Here is a 20,906-nt window from a genome sequence, read left to right as displayed (position 1 = left end):
CACTTACTGCCATATAGGGAAAATAAATACTATGGGAGTCAATGGGGGATGGATCTGTCTAGTTACTGACACTCTTCCAAATATCTTAGCTAATGTTGAGGGGGCTGCTGGGGATGTTGTAGAAAAAATAGTTTTGTCATATTAAAAATATAATTCTGATAATGATAATAAAAAAGCATTGATAAGTATAAATCGGAGGATGAGAAAATCAGAATAAGGCCATGTTCAGACTTGACTTCTTTTTGAAGCTGCTAGCGTCTGTTTTACATTATAATCCTATGTAATAAACCGTGTTTTCCAAAAAAGTGCTGGGCGCTTTTTTAAACGCCAGCGCCGGCGTCTCTTTCTGCAGCTCAGAGCGTCTTTCAAGGTTGAAAAAAGTTCAACTTCTCTGAAAAAAAAACGCCCTACGTCAAGCTCCCTTTTCACAGCAAACCAATGGTAGAGACCTGTCGTTTCCATAACAACATGCGATGAACGTGATTGGTCGAGAAGGCTCAAGCTCTAAAAAATAAAATGGCGGCCGAAACGCCCGTTGGAGGATAGTTTTGTATAAATGCAAGTTTAATTTTCACTTTCAGCAACGTCTGATTGCATTTCTAGCGAGAAATAAGTAATGTAGTTTTTAAATATGTGATTAGTTATTGCAAGACGAACTCTGTTTCTAATTCAAATAGGCTTCTGTTACGCTCTATCGGTTTCTCCTCTGGGCTGCCTCCGAAGTCATGGCGTTCTGCTGATATTTGTATTTTTTTACTAAAAAAGCGCCTTTGTCAACTTTTTCTTGTTAAAAAAAAAGTAATGGCCTAAGCCTGTTTGACCAGTGTTACAGTGATACTGTAAATAATAATAATACTTCAAAGTGTTAATAGTTTTAGTCAAACAATATAAAAAGACCTGATCCCTCGATGCCCGTGAAACTTTTCTCCCCCAAACAGCAAACATCGATTCAAGAAGTGAACAAGCACCTTTGTTTATATATTGCTGTGTGTAGAAGTAACATGAGCTGCAGCTAACGTCACGTCAGTTCAGAGCAGGCTACACACACAACAGCCGCATGCTCCCTTCGCGGCGTTCTTGTGAAATACTACTACTTAGTTATAATAATAATAAATACACTAGGAAGTAAACAAGCACACCGCTCCCCTGAAAACACCACTTACCCGGCAGCCGCGAACAGTATGTAGATCCTGGAAATGCGTTAAGGCGTCTGAACGTGAGGAGTCCTCCCAGATGTGGTCATCAGGTGAAAGGTCATCACGTGAGTGATTTATTTAGGGTTAAATTATTATTCATTAATTTAACTAATAGTTAGATTGAGCTGGGCTTCACAATTACAAAAAAAATGGCCTTTTATTACAAAAATATATATATATTTTTGCTTTGACAAAAGGGCTCTTTCGGCATTACGGGCCAAAGAGGCAGATGCTAAAGCACCCTCCAACCGAACCCCCCCCGCACCCGCACGTGCCTGCTTACGTGTGTGTGTTTTGTATCTTTAACACCTAAACAACATCTGCAAAAGGATTTATTCTACTGACCTTTTCTTGGTTATTCCTGAGAGACGGTGAGCTTGTTAAAATTCTACTTCCAAGCCAAATCCCGATGAGTTTATGAATTCATCTGGCACTGAATGGTTGGATATAAATATTCATAAGCCTTGAGGGCTGGAAATAAAATGGAGAAGTTGAGGTTCAGATTCATTATGAGATTTCTGGCATTTCTACAAATAAATTACAACGAATCAGTAATCATGCTGGTTATGTTACTTGCAGACCACAAATGACTCTGCGGTGTAATAGAAGGGAGAACATGCATAAAGAATCATTGTGAGGATAAGTACTGATCTTCGAACAGTTCTTGGCTTTTATTTAAACGAATACAAGAGTATGAACCAAGGCAAACTGACTTGAGGAGCAAATACTGTATTTTTCAGGTTTAAAGTTCATATTGATTAAAGTAGAAAAATGCAATCTAAATCTAAAAATTAAATTGATACATTTAAAGGGACAGGTCACCCAAAAATAATGCTCATAATATGGCATGTCATAGTTTACTTACCCTTATGTCCTTACAAACCTTTTCTATGTTTACTGCTTTTAAGAAAACATAAACAAAGCGATCTTTCTCAGCACAATAGAATCCATCGTAATGTTCGGTTTGAGGTTGATAAGATGTGTTTAACCTCACGCGCGCTGTGCGCAGACCAATTCGCTTATGGTATCACAAGAGCGGCTCATATGTGTTTAAATCAGCCCCGCGTACTTCATTCATTATGATTATGAGCCAATCGTTATACAAAGTGCTGCACTATGTTATGAACGCATGTTTTAAATTATGCGCCTGTTTAAATTCCTTGAAGTTCAGCTGTCATGGCAAAAAACATCTAATACGCACACACTATTAATTCATTCGAATGGTTTTTTTTGTCACACGGCGCGGTGACACAGGCCTGCACTTATAAGTGTTGTAGGTATTAGATGTTTTTTGGTACTACTTTTCGGTCTTCTGTAAAAACAAACAACAGGAGAAATTTCAGTCGGTTCCTCTTACCAAGTTCTGTGTTAAGACTTCCTTTAAAAAACAGTGTGTGGTTTCTAAAATAACACTCCTTTAGTAGGTATAAATATGGTTGTAAACCGACCACACATTACCCTCTTAATCATTTTTAAAGGTCTCACAGTTTTCAAAGAGGTAAAATATATCAAATGTCATGTGATATGAGAAATAAAATGAGAACGCTCGGTTAGGTTCTTGATGGTTTATTAAAACAGGAAATGATAAAACAGAGCAGTTTCCATGCTCAATGACAACCAGAACGGAGGACAATGAATTCTCAAATGCAAAAATATGTGGGTGTAGGTATACGTGTGCATTTGTGCTGTTGATTTGAAAAGCATGCATGTGACTGTCTGATTGGTGGAGAACATTAGGGCACACAGTAGCATGTCGTGTAGTAGTACACACTACCTCTGTGGACTGGGACCGAGGCTCTGTTCATGCAGATAGTTCACTTAAATTACATTTAAGCACTGAAATAATTATGTACACTGAAGGGGACACGGCTTGTCATTTAATGACAATGGACCCAGTAACACGAACAGCCTCCGGAGTAATACAGATTAGAAGTCCATCAAGGTAAAAGTGTTTTTTCTTCCTTTCTTTCAGAAGAAACGTTTCCTGTTCGATCTTTAAGTACAGGCTTTGCACAGTTCATGAATCAGGATCAAACACTGATATTCAGATCACAGTCGCAGCAAAATCATTGTCATCATATAATTTTAAAAATCCACACGCCAGAGAGCAAATTAAATCACTTGCATGAAATCGTAAACCAACCTAAAACATTACCACAAAAACAAAACAAACAAATATAAAAATGAAGATATCAGCAATGGATAATATATTCTCTACAACTTTACAAAGATGCAGACTCTATTTGTGCTTGTCATGTTGCAGAGTGAAAGCATGTCATGTCATTTCAAAACAAACCATTTCATTTGCATCCTCTCATTTAGGGTGGCCCATTAGTTCTGACAGTTTATGTCTGGGGGATATAAGAATCTCAGAGCTTTTAAAGGCGAGGCAGAAAACAGAAAAGCAGCCTTTCTGACATTGTGAATGCCTGCAGCTGCAGCACATGTCATCATCGTTCACAGACAGCATTTTAATTGGAAGATGGAGAATAGGCAGATTTATGAAACGCTCAAGATATATTCTGTCCAAACGAAACGAAAGCAGAGTTTTTACGACCGGCTCCATTTAGGAGAATTACGACGCAGGAAAACAGTGAAACAAGTCTTGTTTATTTTCTTTTCCCGGGAACACATTTTATAGAGCTAGAGCGCAAATTAACTCCATTTCACAGCCTCTTTTTTCCCTTTTTTTTACTTTTTTGGGTGCTCAGATATTTACACACTTTAAACCACTTTGGGTTGGTGTTTGTTTGTGGGGTTCAAGATTGTTCTGGGAAATAATACAATAAGAAATGCTGTCCTATCTACCTAAAAAAAAAGACTCGGACATGCGCTGCATGTCTGATGCTTTCGTTTTTTGCCTGGGGTGTTACTGCCCACATCTAATGAAATTGCCTTCTAAAATCAGGCTTTAAAGAACTGTAAGCAAGTGGGTGACTGCGTTTCTGCACATCCACATCTCTCATGATCATCTCTGGGCCTTATTAGGCCAAGACTTAGTGTAATCATGCATGTTCCGCCTAATGGTGCAGCGGAGTGAGAAAGTCCCCGAGATGGGCACAAGCATGCATGGGCGGGCAGATTTTTTTTTACCAGGTAGTGGGCCACAAAGATCCATCTATGGATTCGAGTGTTGCAAGCTTTTAGGTTGAGGGGAAAGAGTAAAAGAGTGGACGAATGTTTAAATAAACAACAGTGTGAACATGCTTGAAAGTGTAAATTACACATTCAGTTGTTGCTTAGAAGTCACTCATGCATTGGCACTTAAACCTATAAATTATACACTTCATTAATCTCCATTACTCTTCCGCTTCAGCGCTTTCATCCATTTGTATTAAAATAACAACAAGCTCTCTATCAACACCACAGCAGAATTTTCATCTGGTGCATGTTTTCAAACAGAGACGTATCTTTCATGCTGGAATTTAAGCGAGCTTTATCGTGAAACATTAGGTGCTGCTGACACGTCAAAACCCTCTCAGGCATTGAGCGCCACAACCTGCTTTTTCAACATGCATGACTGCCCTCTAGTGGAGGCACTGGTGTAACGCTAGGTAAATTATGGGCAGCCCTCGGATAGAAAACCGAGATAACGTCGTTCACTGAGAGGTAAATGAATCAAATAGTTCACGGTTTCTTTCATGCCTCCCGTGGGGTTTACAACCCCGAAACAAACAAACACCAATCCAAAGAGGGCCAGAGGAAAGTGAACCATGGTTGAAGTGGGCACAGGGCCACGGGCAGCTCTGTGGGTTTGATTTTTTTGCTCTCCATCTAAATGTAACATTGTATACATCTGCCCCGTGATTCTGTGTGGTTTCTGAGGGCCGGCAGTGAATGGGGACCCGGAGGGGCCCGATCTGTCTGGCATCTCATTGACATTCTCCTAGGCTGAGGCCACGACTCTTAACGGCTATTTGTTGTTGGGATGGTCTCCTTTGGCTGGGCCGGACAAAGAGTCTCAGTGTCGCAGATACACTCTGAATGCAGCTCCCTAGCGGCTCTACTCGGCCCGGACAACCATGCTCACATTCTAGTCAATGGACTGCAGAGAGAGGGAAATCAAGCGAGAGAAAGAGATAGAAAGAGGGAAAGTGTTTTCGCGCTTCGCTCTAATCAACTTCACGTGTATGTATATTAAAAATATATATTTTAGGAAACATATATACAATGCAATTATAATAGACACTACCAGTCAAAAGTTTGGAAACGCTCATTCTTTATTTAGATTTGTAACTTTTTAGAATAATTGCACATTTTTCAAAACTATGGAGTAGGACAATTGTAACTGTAAGTATTACGTTGTGACTAAAAGCGAAACAATTTATAATGTGTTTAAATGTGCTTCTATAAATAAATGTTGTTGTTGTATAAATGAATCAAAACTATGTTATATTTTATCACCTTCACAAGAGCTTAACTCTAAAAGTTCTATTCAGCGGTCTTATTGGCTGCTTTTTAATCATTGTTCGGTCTTAATCATCCATTCCAATTTTTGTTAAATAAAACTTTGATTTCTAATGATATGTTGGCACAATTCTATTTTTTGTCTACAATAGCATACCTTGAGATTAAAAGATTTCTAAGATCATTAGAAACATTTCAGTCAAGTGTTTCCAAACTTTTGACTGGTACTGTATATTGAGAGAGAGAGAGAGAGAGAGAGAGAGAGAGAGCTCTATATGCTTTCATATGCTTTGCTCCGGTCAACTTCTCTTGTAAGTGTATGTATAAAACAAAACACACCAAAACTGTCTTCATTTTGGAAACTATATATAATATATATAAAACCAAAATAAATGGGTCCACCCAAACATATTTTCCTGTACACAATAAAAGTATTTTCCACAGTGCTTCTCTGCTCTGTGCTGTTAGGGCTGGTGTCCACAAAGCTTGGCCTGATTCATCCATGACTTCTGACTAACACTGTTCTTCACCCACTCACACCTGATATAACAGCACACAGGTCTTTAGATAAAGTCACATGGCAGTTGTCTTGATTGCTTCCTGACATTTAATACAGGGTTAGGGGACGGGGAAATCAGTCACTTGACATCAGAATCATTTATGAAACTCCAGTGTCAGTCAACCGTGTGGCTGTTTGTGTTCACATTAACACAAATTTTTCTGGCTACACACCCAGTTTTGGCGTGACGGTTGCGTGTCTTTCACAGCGGATCACAGATCACATCCATTGAATTGTTCACAGGGCGTGAGGTTACACAGAAAGACAATCCGTGACTACATCTGTTTGGTAAACAGTCCACGTAGCCGTTTGCGAGAATATGATTATGTTGCATTTTACCTCCCATCGCCTAAGCATTCCTTCTATTTGATTGGACAGGGCGTGATAGAAGCCGCTAATGTGCTAACGCGCTAAGTAGCGTCGTGCCACAAGCTGGGTGAGCAGCCTTGAGGACCACAGCTTCAACACCATCAACACGCTTGTTTTCTCTCACTCATGTAATAGCTGGCTGATTTGTCACATCTTCAGAGCTCAGCCACTCATAGGAGATTATATAGACACTGGATGGCAGTGAGTAAGGACAGGTAGGGCAGAATTACAAAAGGAGAGTCTTATCTGAGTCTGTCTTGGGGGGGTGATACGATTCTGAAGGCCTTGAATATGCCCAGACTCACTGTCCGTTAGGGTTACGTTCACTTACGAGACCCCGCTGGGTATGGTGGGCCGGTCGCACTAACGCAGCATTAGTGCGGGGCTGAATTGGATAAGGGTGGTGGTTGGAGGGAGTTGCGTTGTTACTATTAAAATTTAACCTGTCGCGGGACCAACGCAATGGTTCGCCATAGTCCATCTGCGTGGTCGGAGCCGACACCACCCTCCTACGATCGGGGGAGTCCTGAGGGGTCGCTGGATAGTTGTACTCACCCGCAGAGTTGCAGGTTGTCGGGGCGGACCCTCGCCCGCCCTGTTCCCGCTGACTGGGCGGGTGGGAGAGGATGAGATAACGCTGACGCTCAGAATGAGGGGGCACATCACCCGATCCCTCTTGCCGCCCACCCTGCAGGTATTTGGAGCTCAGGTATATGACTGCAGAGTTAGCTGGGCAGGGCGTCCCGGTCTGCGTGAGGAACGTATGGGTCTGGTCCCAATCGCAGTCTGTGAGGTGAACGTTCGGAGAAGGACGTTTTTGCTGTAGTGGAGTCTGCTCGGGTGTAGGAAGTCCAGGGTCCATGTCTCCAGACTTCGGCCAGCCATTGGTGAACATATTTTCCACTTGAGAGCGAGGGCGATCGCCACTGATTCGTGTCACGCTGATCACAGAACCACTCCGGCTGTGTCGCAGCATGCTCTGCTCTTTTTCACTCTTGCGTCGACTCCCCAAGCCAGCTCCACCTCCCCTGGATCGCTGCCGGTGCTTGAGGCTCATCAACCAACACACCATCAGACCCGACAGCGCCGCCCCGGTGGAAAACGCGGAAACTGCAGACACCACCAGAAGGTTTACAGACACCAAGCCATCTGGTTCCTCGATGAAACTCTCCTGCTGAGGACCTAATCACACACAGAAAAGAAAAACAGTGAGAACATTCATAACAAACAAAATTAAGTTACCTTGAGGTTTCTTTTTCACTTCTCTACAAATAATGTAGATCAAAGAAGGAAAATATCAAACTAATTGCACTCATTACATAATGTGGATGGAGATTTTAACAGCTGTAATAACCGTCATCCAGATTCAAAGCATCTATCATCCATTATGTGTTTTGAAACATTAACTTTCAAAAACGTCTGAATAATTGTGATAAACGCTGAAGCTTTTGAGTCGTATTTACCAATTAAAAAGTGCCCTGGGTGTCTGTGCGCTGGTGATAGACACACAAACAAAGTAAAGTGTAATGAGAGCAATGGATACCATTCACTTTAAAATGACAAGCCTCGAGTTCTTTGAAGAACGCTAATGAATTATCGATGATGAGAAAACAGGCCGGAATAAAAACTGCAATAGGTCAATTGGGAAAATATCAGGAGGCCTTTTCGCCTGCAGAGTACAAGCTCCAAGGACTGTTATCGATAAATCTGGACTGAATCTATATTCTCATTTCTATATAGCTACCCCTCCAAAAGTTCAGTTCAACAGAGACTGCATGTGAGCCCAATTGACGTTTGCTTAACTTTAAAGGGCTAGTTCACTCAAAAATGAAAATTCTGTCATCATTTACTCACCCTCAGGTTGTTTCAAACCTATATAAAGTTCTTTGTTCTGTTAAACACAAAGAAAGATATTTGTAAGAATGCTAGCCATTTTCAGTTCTGTGACATCATCCACTACCATTGAACACAAAGTGAGATATTTGAAAGAATTTAGGAAAACAAACAGTTCTGGGGCACCTTTGACTACCATTTAATTTTTCCTACTACAGCAGTCAATGATATCACGGAATTGAAAATTGCTAACATTTTTACAAATATCTTTAATTTATACAGGTATGAAATGACATGAGGCTGAGTAAATGATTACAGAATTTTCATTTTTGGGTGAACTATCACTTTAAACAGATGCAACAGCAATATAATATATTTCCAACATCAATGTGAAAGACTGACAGCATGACAAGACACTGAAAACTGTGATAAAAATCGAGGTTATCACAAGTAATGTGCAAATATCACTGTTGTATTGCTTAAAAGTAAATCTGAACTTGTTTTCTTTGCAGTATTTGAGGTCTGAAAAAATAAAGAGCATCTTTTCTGTTATTTTCAACAGTTCTCCAGTTTTTTCTTTTCTGCAAATAAATGTACATTTTTATTTGAAATTTGGGAGAAAAATTGTTGGAAGTTCACAGAATGAAACAAACACGATCATTTTACCAAAACACATACCTATAAATAGTAAAGTCAGAAAAACAGAAAACAATTTTGAAATAGTCTCTTATTTTTTCCGTGGCTGTGTTTGGTCGCATCAATATATTTCTGGGTCACCCAGTGGAATGAGGTGGGTCGCACAGACACTTGCTTGTGGCGCGATTGACACCAAAAGGGTGTAGTCCAATAAATGACTAGCAATGACAATGGTTTTCATAATGTACCACAAGTCTGAGGTGTAATGGTATTGCAATTAAACATATTTTATTGATAAAATGACAAGGTGTGTATTTCCCCCATATTTCCATTTTAAAATATTTCGGTGGGTCTTGAGAAATATGCTTGTCTAGGTGGATCCTAAAATGGAAGTTTGGGAACCCCTGAAGTAGCACACAGACATTTTATGAATGACATACTGACTAAAAAATAATTTGAATATTGCCAGATTTATTTCTACAGTCAGCAGTGAGAACCAAAAAAACCCTTCAATTATAGATTAAATGCTCTTGGAACAAATGAATTAAATTGTCTGAAAAGCATCACAATGGAGACAAATAGTCACAATTTCACTTTGGTGAAAATAAACCGGCGTAATTAGCACTCACAGTCGCTTGTTTAAACGCACAAATAAAATGAGGACACAATCAATAAAAACGCCGCTATGACAATTAGCTCATAATGGCTTCCTCAGTGTGGGTGTTTGTCTGTACGGAGCATTTTGAATTAAAAGCTGTATCTGTCAGCGGAGTACAGATTTCATTCATTGAGACAGACCGACCAAACTGACACCTCAGATCCATCAATCTGTTCATGTGAATGCATTTATTATCATTCCGTCCTTATAACTTTGTTTTATTCCTTCAAAGCTGATCTCCACCCTTTCTCATGTTGTGTTTATCTGTTTCTGTCCGGCTACCGCTAGCTGCCAGACTTAATTCAATTCAAAAGCAGAGGATTTCCTGATTTGTTTGTGGTGAGGGCAGGGGGTGCGGTATATTTATCCACTCCCAGACAGATACCAGGTGTGTGTACCTTTTCCCAGTGTGCTAATTGCTGTATGAAGGGTGGCAAACGATTTGTTTTTGTTTTGATCATCTTTATGATTTATATTTCAGCTGCTGATGGCGGGATGCGGTTGCGTGTCTGTTTGAAGTTGTGTAAACGTTGTTGGCATGTGGCGGTTGACTTCACGAACCACTGACTAAAACAGCTCTTGTTTACCGTCTCACAGCCCACTTGGCATTCATGCGGTCCCTGTCAGACACAGGGGAGCAGGGGTGCCGGGGTCTGGGAGGATGTGGTGAACTGGGTGGGATGCTGGGATGTAGTTGTATAGACTGTGTTTGTTCATGTGTTTACATGCAGGATAAGGCAAAGAGGTGAAAGATAATGAAATGTTTGATTGCTTGAAGACTAAATTGCTCTGACTTTTTTAAACAAACTCTGAAGGGTGGCTCAAATGTGCTGCCTTCTGAAATTGCTTCTACTCAGGTCAAAGGTCATGATGAACTCACTGAGGGCTCAAAGCTCAGAAAAAACTAAAGTGATATTCAAACGGGATTAGTTTTCCAATTGTTTGAGTTACAGTTATTAATAGGAAGTCTGTGAATTTACATGAATTGTGTGGGATTAGATTTTCTCTAAGTGCCTATAGAAATAATAAGCAAGATTATATAAATCTATTATATTGTCGCTGTTTTGTGATTTCTTTAATCGTAAATCATTATTATTAGTCACCCTTTATGTTTGTGACTTTGACAACACAGTATGTAATCATTTAAAAAAACATTTCCATTTCCTGACAAACAGCGAATTTGGACATTCAAGGTTTCAGAAGGATAACGACAATATATAAATTACATTTCTATATAAGTATAAAACTAAAACAAACTATTAAAACATTTCTGTTAATTGGAATTAAACAAAATATCGGACAAAATATTGTTTATATACATATACATAAATATGTATATACATATACATAAAACTAAATAAAAAATAGAAATGTTGCACAGCAATAAACTGAAATAGCCTAAGTGTAAGCTGAGGCACAAAAATTTTCAACTGAAAATAAATAAAAACCAATCTTAAACTAAGACAAAAATAAATTAAACTTGGCATTATAAAAAAATATTATTAACACTATTACAAATGCAGAAAAAAATCCTAAAGATTAAACTACAATTAACATGACAATATAAAAATAATTCAAAAAGAATCAAAACTGAAAATACAATTATAATAATGATATTATTTATGTGAAAATGCTAGGGAAAGTCATGTGCTCTGGATGTGTGATATAAATACAACATTTTATAGAAAATAAAAGATTAAAAGAAAATAAAAGAAAAATGTCTACTTTTGTTAATGCATTTTAATATTTATTAAAATATTTTTGCTATAAACCTTTAAACCTTTATAATTGCTATAAACCTTTAAGTAGCTGTAGTTCCAGTACACCATAAACGTGAAAATGAACAAGGAACAGGTGTAAAGAGAGAGAAGTATTCAATTCAGACAGATGTGAAAACAAGTTTACCTTCAATTCCCAGGGAAAACTGGAGGACTAAATAGGGCTTTAGTTTGTACGAAGCACTACGACCTACATCAAACACTCATGTGCGAGATGTTTTGTTCCCGGGCACAGCCCTGATGGTGTTTCGAAAAATATTACCCAGACCACACCGGCCTTTCTCCATAGAGAAAGAGATGCATTAAAAAAATCTCTCTTTCTTCTCTCTCTCGCCTGCAATGTGTTTATCACAAAAAAAAGATGTGGTGCGTGTACACGATGAATAGATCTGTGCCATTATAGATGTTGCCTTTGTAGCCACTTAGCTTTGTCGTGACGGCTAAAGGAAACAAAACAAAAAGATGGGAGTGGATGTGGGGGCACCAGGCCTTTCTTTTTCTCATTCCCGATGGTGTGACAGAATCCCTCTTTCCCCATTTACTTATTAAAAGCTTAATGGAAGGCAGCCGGACTTCCAGCCTGAAGAACAACGAGCTCGTCCTGAGCTGGAAGCTCCAATTACGGGTGAACAATAGTGGTGGATCGGTCTAGTTAGAATTGGTCTTGCAAGGCAATAGGCCAAGTGCTAAAAGACCCAGAGCCCAGGGACTAACTGCCTTGCTTTTAGCTTTTATTCCATAGACCTATTCACTAGTAGATCCCTCGGTTTGATGTTTGTTGCTTATCTATCTATCCGTCTATCTATGTGAACATCCTCCCTGGCTCGTTCCTCCACCCCTCCCCTTTCTCTTACTCCGCCACGTTCTTTCATCTTCTGCTGGCTGTCTGTCTCTAGGGATGCACCCTTATTCTTTAGTTCCCTGTATCACTCTTCTGCACTCCTCCTCGCTCGCTCTCTCTCCTCTTTCAACCTGTAAGCGGAGACGCGGCTAATGAAATACTAGCAGGGCCCTCGCAGAGATCTCGTCATTAAAAACCTCAGGTGGAATATGGATTTTCTTACTTCCAACCTTCCCAGGGTTTCTTCATTAACCGACCTTCTTTCGCAGGGTGAAAAGCGGTTGAACACACAAACGTGTGTGTGTTGCAAGCAGGTCCCTATCTGCTGTGAAGAGATGCTGGCTTATGTAACTCATGCAACTCGTTATTCTTGCAGTAGTTTCTGCTTTGCATTAGATTGAGCTGCTGTGTGTGTGTTAACACGAGGCTCACATGGAGTGCGTGTGTGTGTGTAGCGGCTTATGGTTCACTGGCTTTACTCATTATCTTTTCTCTTTCTGTCTGTCTCGTTGAATTCTCTTGCCTTCACTCTAACTCTCTCTCTCTCTCTCTCTCACGCACACACACGCGCACGCTTTTTCTGTTCTCATTCTTTCCTTCTCTGCTGAAAGACTGCAGGCTATTCTGTGTGTCTCTCTTTAGCGCTCGACTCTTCGCTCTTCTATTGCTGTGCCTAAGTCTTAGTTTTTCTGCTTTGCGGTAACACCAGAGGCATAAGTTGGTTTTAGTGTGGTATGCAAGTGACCCTCCAAGACTTTCTAACTAGCTTACAGCAAACCTTTCACCCAATTTTTATTCCCCCTCACAAAAGAAGATATTTTGGTAACCAAACAACATTGGCCAACATTGACATTTAGTCATTTATCCAAAGCGACTTACAAAGTTGTATTAACCCAGAACCAATGAGCAATTTCTCAAAATATCTACTGATGAGCTACAAACGGCCTCTGAACTAACAGAAAGTCATACAGGTTCTAAACAACAATAATTTTTATTTTAACCAACATCATTAAAAAGATCACAATGATTGATACACATTATTTGCAGTGACAAACATCATAACTATGCTGGTCTACTAAATGGTGGTCTGATACTTGTCAAAGGAACGGTTCTCCCAAAAACAAAAAATTCTGTCTTCATTTACTCAACCTCGAGTTGTTCCAAATCTGTATAAATTACTTTGTTCTGACGAACACAGAGAAAGATATTTGGAAGAATGCTTGAAAACAGTTCTTGGCCACCATTGACTATTACAATGGTAGTCATAGATGCCCCAGAACTGTTTGCTTTCCTACTTTCTTCAAAATATCTTCTTTTGTGTTCAACAGAACAAAGACATTTATAAAGCAATTTTCCTACTATGGTAGTCAATGGTGGCCAAGAACTGTTTGGTTACAAGCGTTCTTCCAAATATCTTTCTCTGTGTTCATCAGAACAAAGAAACAACTTAAGGCTGAATAAATGAAGACATTTTTCATTTTTGGGTGAACTGTTCCTTTAATTCACCAAAACAGAATTACCCAGCACTACCGTACCTTAACAAGTACAGCATGATGTTACATATTCTGAGAAAATGGATACATCAAGCATTTTAAGTCATGTTAGATTAAAGCCAAATGTATAAACGTAAATATAACCAGTATAGTTACGCTGGTCTGAGCTTGTCTTTTCAGCAGGTTTTAATGAAAGCCCCTTAGACAAAATCTGCAATTTTTTAACCCGTCTGGTTCTAGATAGGGTGTTTACAAAAAGATAGTGGCAAAGACATTTACGGCGTCTTAGCTTACATTTAAAAGCTGAACTCCCGGGTTAATATACAGCCTGCAGGTTTACGGACAGCTGCATGTGTTCTCAATTAGCTTTTCTATAATTTTCAATAAAGAGCGAGCTGCTCGTGGCCTATATCATTCCAATAAGGTGAAAGGCTTCCTGGCACTGGTTCAGGGTTTCTAATTCCAACTTAATTGTGCAGCTATAATCCACAACGCTTGACGATGATTAACATGAAACTAAATAGAAGGTACTGTTTAAAATAATGAGGGCTGTTGAGAGTAGGCCGGACATGGATATGAGCCGCCCCACAGGAGTCGGCGTTAAAAAGGAAACGGTCGACTGCCGCAGCACTGTTCCCTATTGTTGCGTGCTCACCTTTTCCACATTCTGCAGACGCCGCCTAGTCAGCCACAATAAATTGCAGTCAATTAGCGCATGCTTTTTCGACATAGCTTCTCTCAATCGTAGCAACTGTTGCCGACAGATCCTAATGAGGATGCAGATGAGAGCCCGTTCAGCTGTGTTTAATTATCAAACAAGTATGCAGGATCATGGAAGTGCGTCAATGCACAAACTGCATCACAATGCGACAGACGTGGCTCGCATGGGCCATACAGCAACAGGAAGTTAGCTTGTAAATTGATAGCCTCTACTTAGGAGCGAAACAAGAGAACTCTCAAATGAAATCATTAAGAAATATTCCACAGCGGGTTATAAATTCAGAAAGCAACACTGCGCCATTAGTTGAGCCAATTGCAATCTGCATGCGCCGCAATCTCGAAACCTCAATTTAAAGTTAATCTTTCCAGCATGCTTTAGACGTAAATTTCACCTGTCAGTGTGTTCTGCAAATGGCAGTATATTACCGCAGCTGAAAACACTTGGTTATTGTATTAAGTTAACACTCTGGTACTAACAGTTGTGCTCTCTGTCGAACTGAGATATTGAGTTTGCCGGTTTGGGCCGACTGGGACATCTGGATTTTCTTTCTGCACATTTTCTGAATTATAAATTTATTTGTATCAATCACTGCAGTGGCCATTCACGACTGTTCAAAAGTTTAGGGTCAATGGCAGATTTTTCTTCATTATTTTGTACCTGTAATTCATTTCAAAAACATTTAAAACACATTTGAATTTTGTAATAACAGGAATTTATGTGTTATTTTCTGTGTCAATTTAATGTGTTAAAAGCAATTAATATGTTGGCACAACACCTCCACATAACTAATTTAGAACGTACATGTTTAAGATCGTGAAAAGCATCAGTCAAGTGACCCTAAACTTATGAACATAGGGTGTATATATACACATGCACGTTTATAATCAGGCAATGTTTTTTAAACCTCTTTAAGTCATATATAGTTTTGCTTAAGCAGCCTGCAGTGTTTTTATGTTCACACACACACACCTGTCTGAACTATCACTTTCACCCAGTCACCATGATCTATAGCGGAGATTCTTCATGCCCTGTCAACACGCCTGGCAACCACCACAGCAACATCCTCAACAGCACAACACGCGGTGGCTGTGCTCCAGGCTTCCGTGGCAGGTGCTGTTGTCCTTCCACCCTTCTGAGTCTCTCACTGACAGGCCAATGAGGGTGAGATGCACATAACCTTACATTTCTCACACATACAGTATATCCATGCTAATTTCACTCTCGAGTAGACTAGAAATGATGGGAGGAAGAGGACTGTACAGGATCAGGGAAATATTGGATTTGTGTTGACCACGTGTGTGTCGCAGCACCAACTACATGACTCAAACCTCATCGTAACGTGCAAATATTCATTTCTACTCCAACCCATAATACTGCAACAACTAAAGAAAGAAAACGGCTCTAAAATGACGTTTATATTCAGCAATACCACTCACATTGGTTAACCTTCCCTTTTTATTCGTTTATGGCGCACACAGCTCATATTTTATATACAGCACTTTAGTCATATATTTCACTTTATATATACACATTATAGCATTCTTTTACTGAAGGTACAACTTTATCAAATTGATTTCAAACCTAGTTTACTACATATTAGATAAGATTTAACTTTATTGTATTGTGCAGAGTACAAGAACAAGAAGAGTCAATAAAATGTTGTTACCATCTAATCAGAAGTGCACATAACCATACATATATAAATATAAATGCGTCCAAGCAATAATGGGGTTATGTATACATAAATCCTTTAAATTGAAGCTTATAAAACATACATATTTTTTACACCAATAATTACTGCCGTCTGCTGTGCTGCACATAAAACTTTGACTTTGACCTGACTCCCTGTTTCTTGTCTATCATTCCTTCAACCCCCACACATTTCTGGCCACACTGAAGCTTTCTCAATGTTCTCCGCATGGCTGATCTGCTGGACAGCCTTCGGTATGGCTCACCCTGCAAGAAAGACCTTCGGAGGCATGTGAAATATGTGTGGGTTTACATACACGTCCGTGTTTCCCCGTGAAGTGACTGAACTAATGACTTGGACATGAAGGTCATGCAGTGTTGAACTTCAGGAGGAACTGAACTGCCCCTGTGGGAGTGTTTGTAGGGTCCAGAGGGCAAGAGCAGTACATCACTCACAAACACAACCATCTCTCTTATAAAACCGATGACACCCACCCTACACACTCGGCAGAGCACACAAACCTGATACAGTATGGTCATGGTGGTGGGTTGTAAATTTTGTTTCTTAACATGAGTCTGACTGGTCAAGACTGCAGTACACAACACAGCTTTCTGTCAATGACTTATTATGCTGTGTTCACACCAAACGCGAATTGAACTATTACATAAAAAGTCAATGCAGAGATGAGAATAGACGCAAACTCGTGTCAATCGCATCTTCCATGCAAGTTGAACATTTTTAACTCAAGAGAGAAATTCGCATGAAGAGCTCATTGACACCTACTGGACCTGTGAAGACACTCCCTGCCACGCAATGTTTTTCGCGTCACTCGCGCGAATATAACAAACTAAGCCCACGAGTAATAAAGAGCAAGGAATGCGATGCTTCGCGTTTGGTTTGAACATAGCATTAGGGAATGCACTGCTGAAAAATAAATAAAGCATTATAATTTGCTTTGGTTAAAAACATCTGTCAAGTGTGTAAAAGTAACCGTAATGTAAACACAATGTTGGTATACATTCAGTGATCCACACTTTTCCGGTAGCTATTGCTTGCTATCTAAATCAAATTACAGCAGTTCAGACTAACAAATTTCCCAACTGTCACCCCACAGTGCAAGAATGACACCATCTAGCATAACTCTGTGTAACTTGGACTTCAATTAAATCATGATTGCAACTCACTGCTGCCGATTCAAAACATCACCTTTCTTCTGGAAATATTTTTACAGCGACGTAATTGCTTCCATCTGTGTCAACTCGGTGATTATGCTCAAATGCTTTTGCAGCAACGTACGCACAAGAGAGAAAGGCACGGGGTGAAGTGTAGAGGCAAAGAAAACGTAATGGAGAGAGAACAGTTAAACAGCTGGATGCTAGGATAGAGGGTTTGACTAGAAACTCATTTTGCAGCCCATTCATTCGTTACAGAAGCAGAGCGTGACAGTTTTTTTCCTACCCTGACATCTCCCCTTCTTTGATGCCTGGTTTAATAGAGGTGGCATTTGTCGATGAGCTTTCTGTGCAAATAATGGCACCCGTTGCTGACAGGGGGGTGGCTAACGTTTACGTTTTTTTTTTAACCAAGAGCTGCTATATTTTTATACTCGAACCCTCAGAAGACCTAGCGATATAACAAAACCAAATATTTTGACAAAGAAAAGGATACTGTTGAAGTTAAACTACCATAAAATCAGCCAGTAATCCTGTAATCGATATAGTCTTAAAGGTCTTGACCTGGAAAGCGTTAACGGTGCATGAAAAGAGGATTTCGGGCAAGAAAGGGAAACTGGCTGAAATGTGAATCGTCACAGTCTTCATTCAGATATTTTGCATTTCTGCCCTTGTACAATGCGTACCCATCATTCAAACAACAATTTAATTGTTTCAAGAATTGTTGTTTCCTTCTCAGGCACAGGCGTTTTAGTGAGTTTAGTCATCGGCAATCATCACGCAAGTTTTCACAACCTGGCAGCTTTCCTAAACACAGGGAGGAAGAATAATGGAGAGAAGGGAGAGAAACAAAGACAGAGCCAACGAAACCTTCAAAATGCAGAACGACAGGTGGCTGCTGGGGGCACATCTCGGGCCTCGGAGGGCAGGACTCGCAGGTCAACTAAATTAAAGTGTCTGATGTCTACATCCACTTTGATCAGCTTCCCCTCGGAACAGCAGGAATAAAGGAGAGCTGACATTTTGAAGCCGAGCGCTAAGTGCTCGGTCAGGACATGGGAAGCGCTGACGCATCTCTAATTACGCTTCTCTCACTGACAAGCAAAATGAGAGAGACTGTAGACGCTGCCTGATCAGTTGTTCAACACCAGGGGAAGTTTGAGGGGAAAGAGAGGCTGAGGAAGGATGAGAAATAAAGAGAGACAGAGATGAAGATGGAAGTAATGTGTTTGGGCAGATGACATCCTGCAGTGTGGCATCCAACACGATTTGAAATGACATTGTTTCTACTATTTTTTCTAATAATTATGTGTGAACGGACTTTTCAGTTTAAAGTAAATGATCTGTGGACTTGTGTTTATATACACTGCTACATTAAAACAGTAAAAAAAAAATGTATGTAATAAAAAGATTATGTTGCACAAGGGACAGTTTCCCCCAAAATTCACTCCCATGTCATTGCAAACCTGTTCTGCAGAACACAAAAAAATGCATATTTGAGATGGTTGGTAACCAAACAACACTGGCCTTCACTGACTTCCATTGTACCACATTCCTAAAAAATATCTCCAAGAGTCAGAACAGAAAGAGACATATACAGGTTTTGAACAACATGAAAATGAATAAATGATGACATCATTTTTATTTTTGGGCTAACTATCTGTAGCGAGGAAGGTGGGACGAGAGCCATAGGGCAGGAAGGCGGGGCCCGTGGCGTGAGTGATAATGAGTATCAGCTGTACACGCACCGGTCCCGCATGCCTCGCGGGGGAGCTCGGGAGCATAAGAGGACGAGCGACGGGACTGCCGACGAGAGAGGACCGGGCCCGGAAGTGTTAAGTTTTGTGTTTATGTTCGTGTGGCCGGCAGTCGTCCGTGAGGGGCTGCCGGCCTGTTTTATTGCTGTTTATTGTTTATTTATTTTGGAATTAAAGTTTGTTAAATGTTCGCCGGTTCCCGCCTCCTTCCTTCCGTTTTATTGAACTTTGCTACATTGGTGCCGAAACCCGGGAGGAAGGAGGCGGGAACCGGCGAACATTCAAAACACTTTAATCAAAAATAAATAAACAATAAACAGCAGTAAAAACAGGCCGGCAGCCCCTCACGGACAACTGCCGGCCACACGAACATAAACAAAACTTAACACTTCCGGGCCCGGTCCTCTCTCGTCGGCAGTCCCGTCGCTCGTCCTCTTATGCTCCCGAGCTCCCCCCTGAGGCATGCGGGACCGGTGCGCGTACAGCTGATACTCATTATCACTCACGCCACCGGCCCCGCCTTCCTGCCCCACGGCTCTCGTCCCGCCTTCCTCGCTACACTATCCCTTTAACCTTGTGGTGAAAAAATCTGAAGAGTCACATTGTGTTTGCATGCAAGTTTAATGCAACCTCATTAAAATTTATAGACTACAAGGTCATTTAAAAAAAAACACTTTTCACACTGCAAAAATGCTTTCCTTGGTCTTTTGAGATTAAAAAAAAATATGCTTGAAATTTGAAGATGCAAAAAAAGAGTTTAAAAAACCTAAAATACTTACAATTATATTCCAGAAAACAACTATTTGTCAACTACCCACATTTGGTTTGTAGCACAGTTATAGACTATAAACTAATGATTAGTTCTTGAGATGAAATTTTAAATCAACTCATCGGGAAAAAGAGAAAAGACACCTACACTGAAACAAAGAGAGTAAGAAAGACAGCAAGGGCGAGCGAGGGAATAAGAAATCATTTTTTGCTGTCCAGAAGGCAGCTAGATGTCAGAGAGTTATAGTGGTGCGAAGCCCTTGGGACTCTCAGCAACATTGATGGTTCTGTGACACTGGAAACATCAGAGCTTGCTCTCTAAATCACTCATGGTCTTACGTCTACACCCATCCCAACCCCCATCACCTGTCCTTGGACACGGGCTCCCGTCTGTCTGACAAGCACTGCTACTATATACACAGCTTATTCCATCTCTCCTCTCCGCAAGTATCCCTTCACCCTCTGCTTCTCTCTCTCTCCTTGCTTTATGGATCCCACCCTCAGTAATCATTCACCCCCGACCAAGCCAGATAAGAGATGAAAATCGATTCTTCCCTCTGCCCCGTTTCCACTGGCCACTTTTCTCTCCGTAAGCAGAAACTGTTAACATCAGCCATCTTTACGTCTGAAGCTATGTACGGACATGCATGTGAACATGCGTCTCAGGTCACGAGAAGTTCAGTCTCGGGTGATCTCATCACTGAGGCTGCCCACCCAAGTCCTCTTTCTGTATCCCCTTAAACCGGAGATGAAAGCCAGTCTCAAGCCACAAACAGTGATGGATGCAGTGTTACTTCCTCTAAACTGCCCACCTCTCAACCCCGGGTCTGCATCTCTCTGGACTGCACGCTCAAGAGAACCACATTTGAGGGGTGTGATGGATGTGACAGGCCTGATAGGGTCCCTGCCTGGTCCGCTGATCAAAGCCTTGAAGGCAAACACTTATTTATACATGATTTACTACAGCAGGAAAATGAGACGTTCTCAATGAAGGTCTGAGGATCACTGCTGGGAAGACCAGCTTAAAC

At 40.5% G+C, this 20,906-nt stretch overlaps 1 protein-coding gene across 2 annotated transcripts in view; it reads right to left on the bottom strand.

Annotated features, from left to right (window-relative positions):
* Nucleotides 1-2,752: 2,752 nt before the first annotated feature.
* The window catches only part of sema6bb (sema domain, transmembrane domain (TM), and cytoplasmic domain, (semaphorin) 6Bb), a 104,441-nt gene continuing 86,287 nt past the window's right edge, over nucleotides 2,753-20,906 (bottom strand). For both annotated transcript variants that reach the window (XM_057356846.1, XM_057356845.1), the window contains one exon: nucleotides 2,753-7,713. In XM_057356846.1, the coding sequence (XP_057212829.1) occupies nucleotides 6,833-7,713 (881 nt within the window). In that variant the 3' untranslated portion in view covers nucleotides 2,753-6,832. The remainder of the gene's footprint in view (nucleotides 7,714-20,906) is intronic.

Source organism: Triplophysa rosa, linkage group LG17, assembly GCF_024868665.1.
Source record: "Triplophysa rosa linkage group LG17, Trosa_1v2, whole genome shotgun sequence".
NCBI classification, from domain to species: Eukaryota; Metazoa; Chordata; class Actinopteri; order Cypriniformes; family Nemacheilidae; genus Triplophysa; species Triplophysa rosa.
The sequence above is the reverse complement of the archived record's forward strand: the minus strand, read 5'-3'. Positions and strand labels throughout refer to the sequence as shown.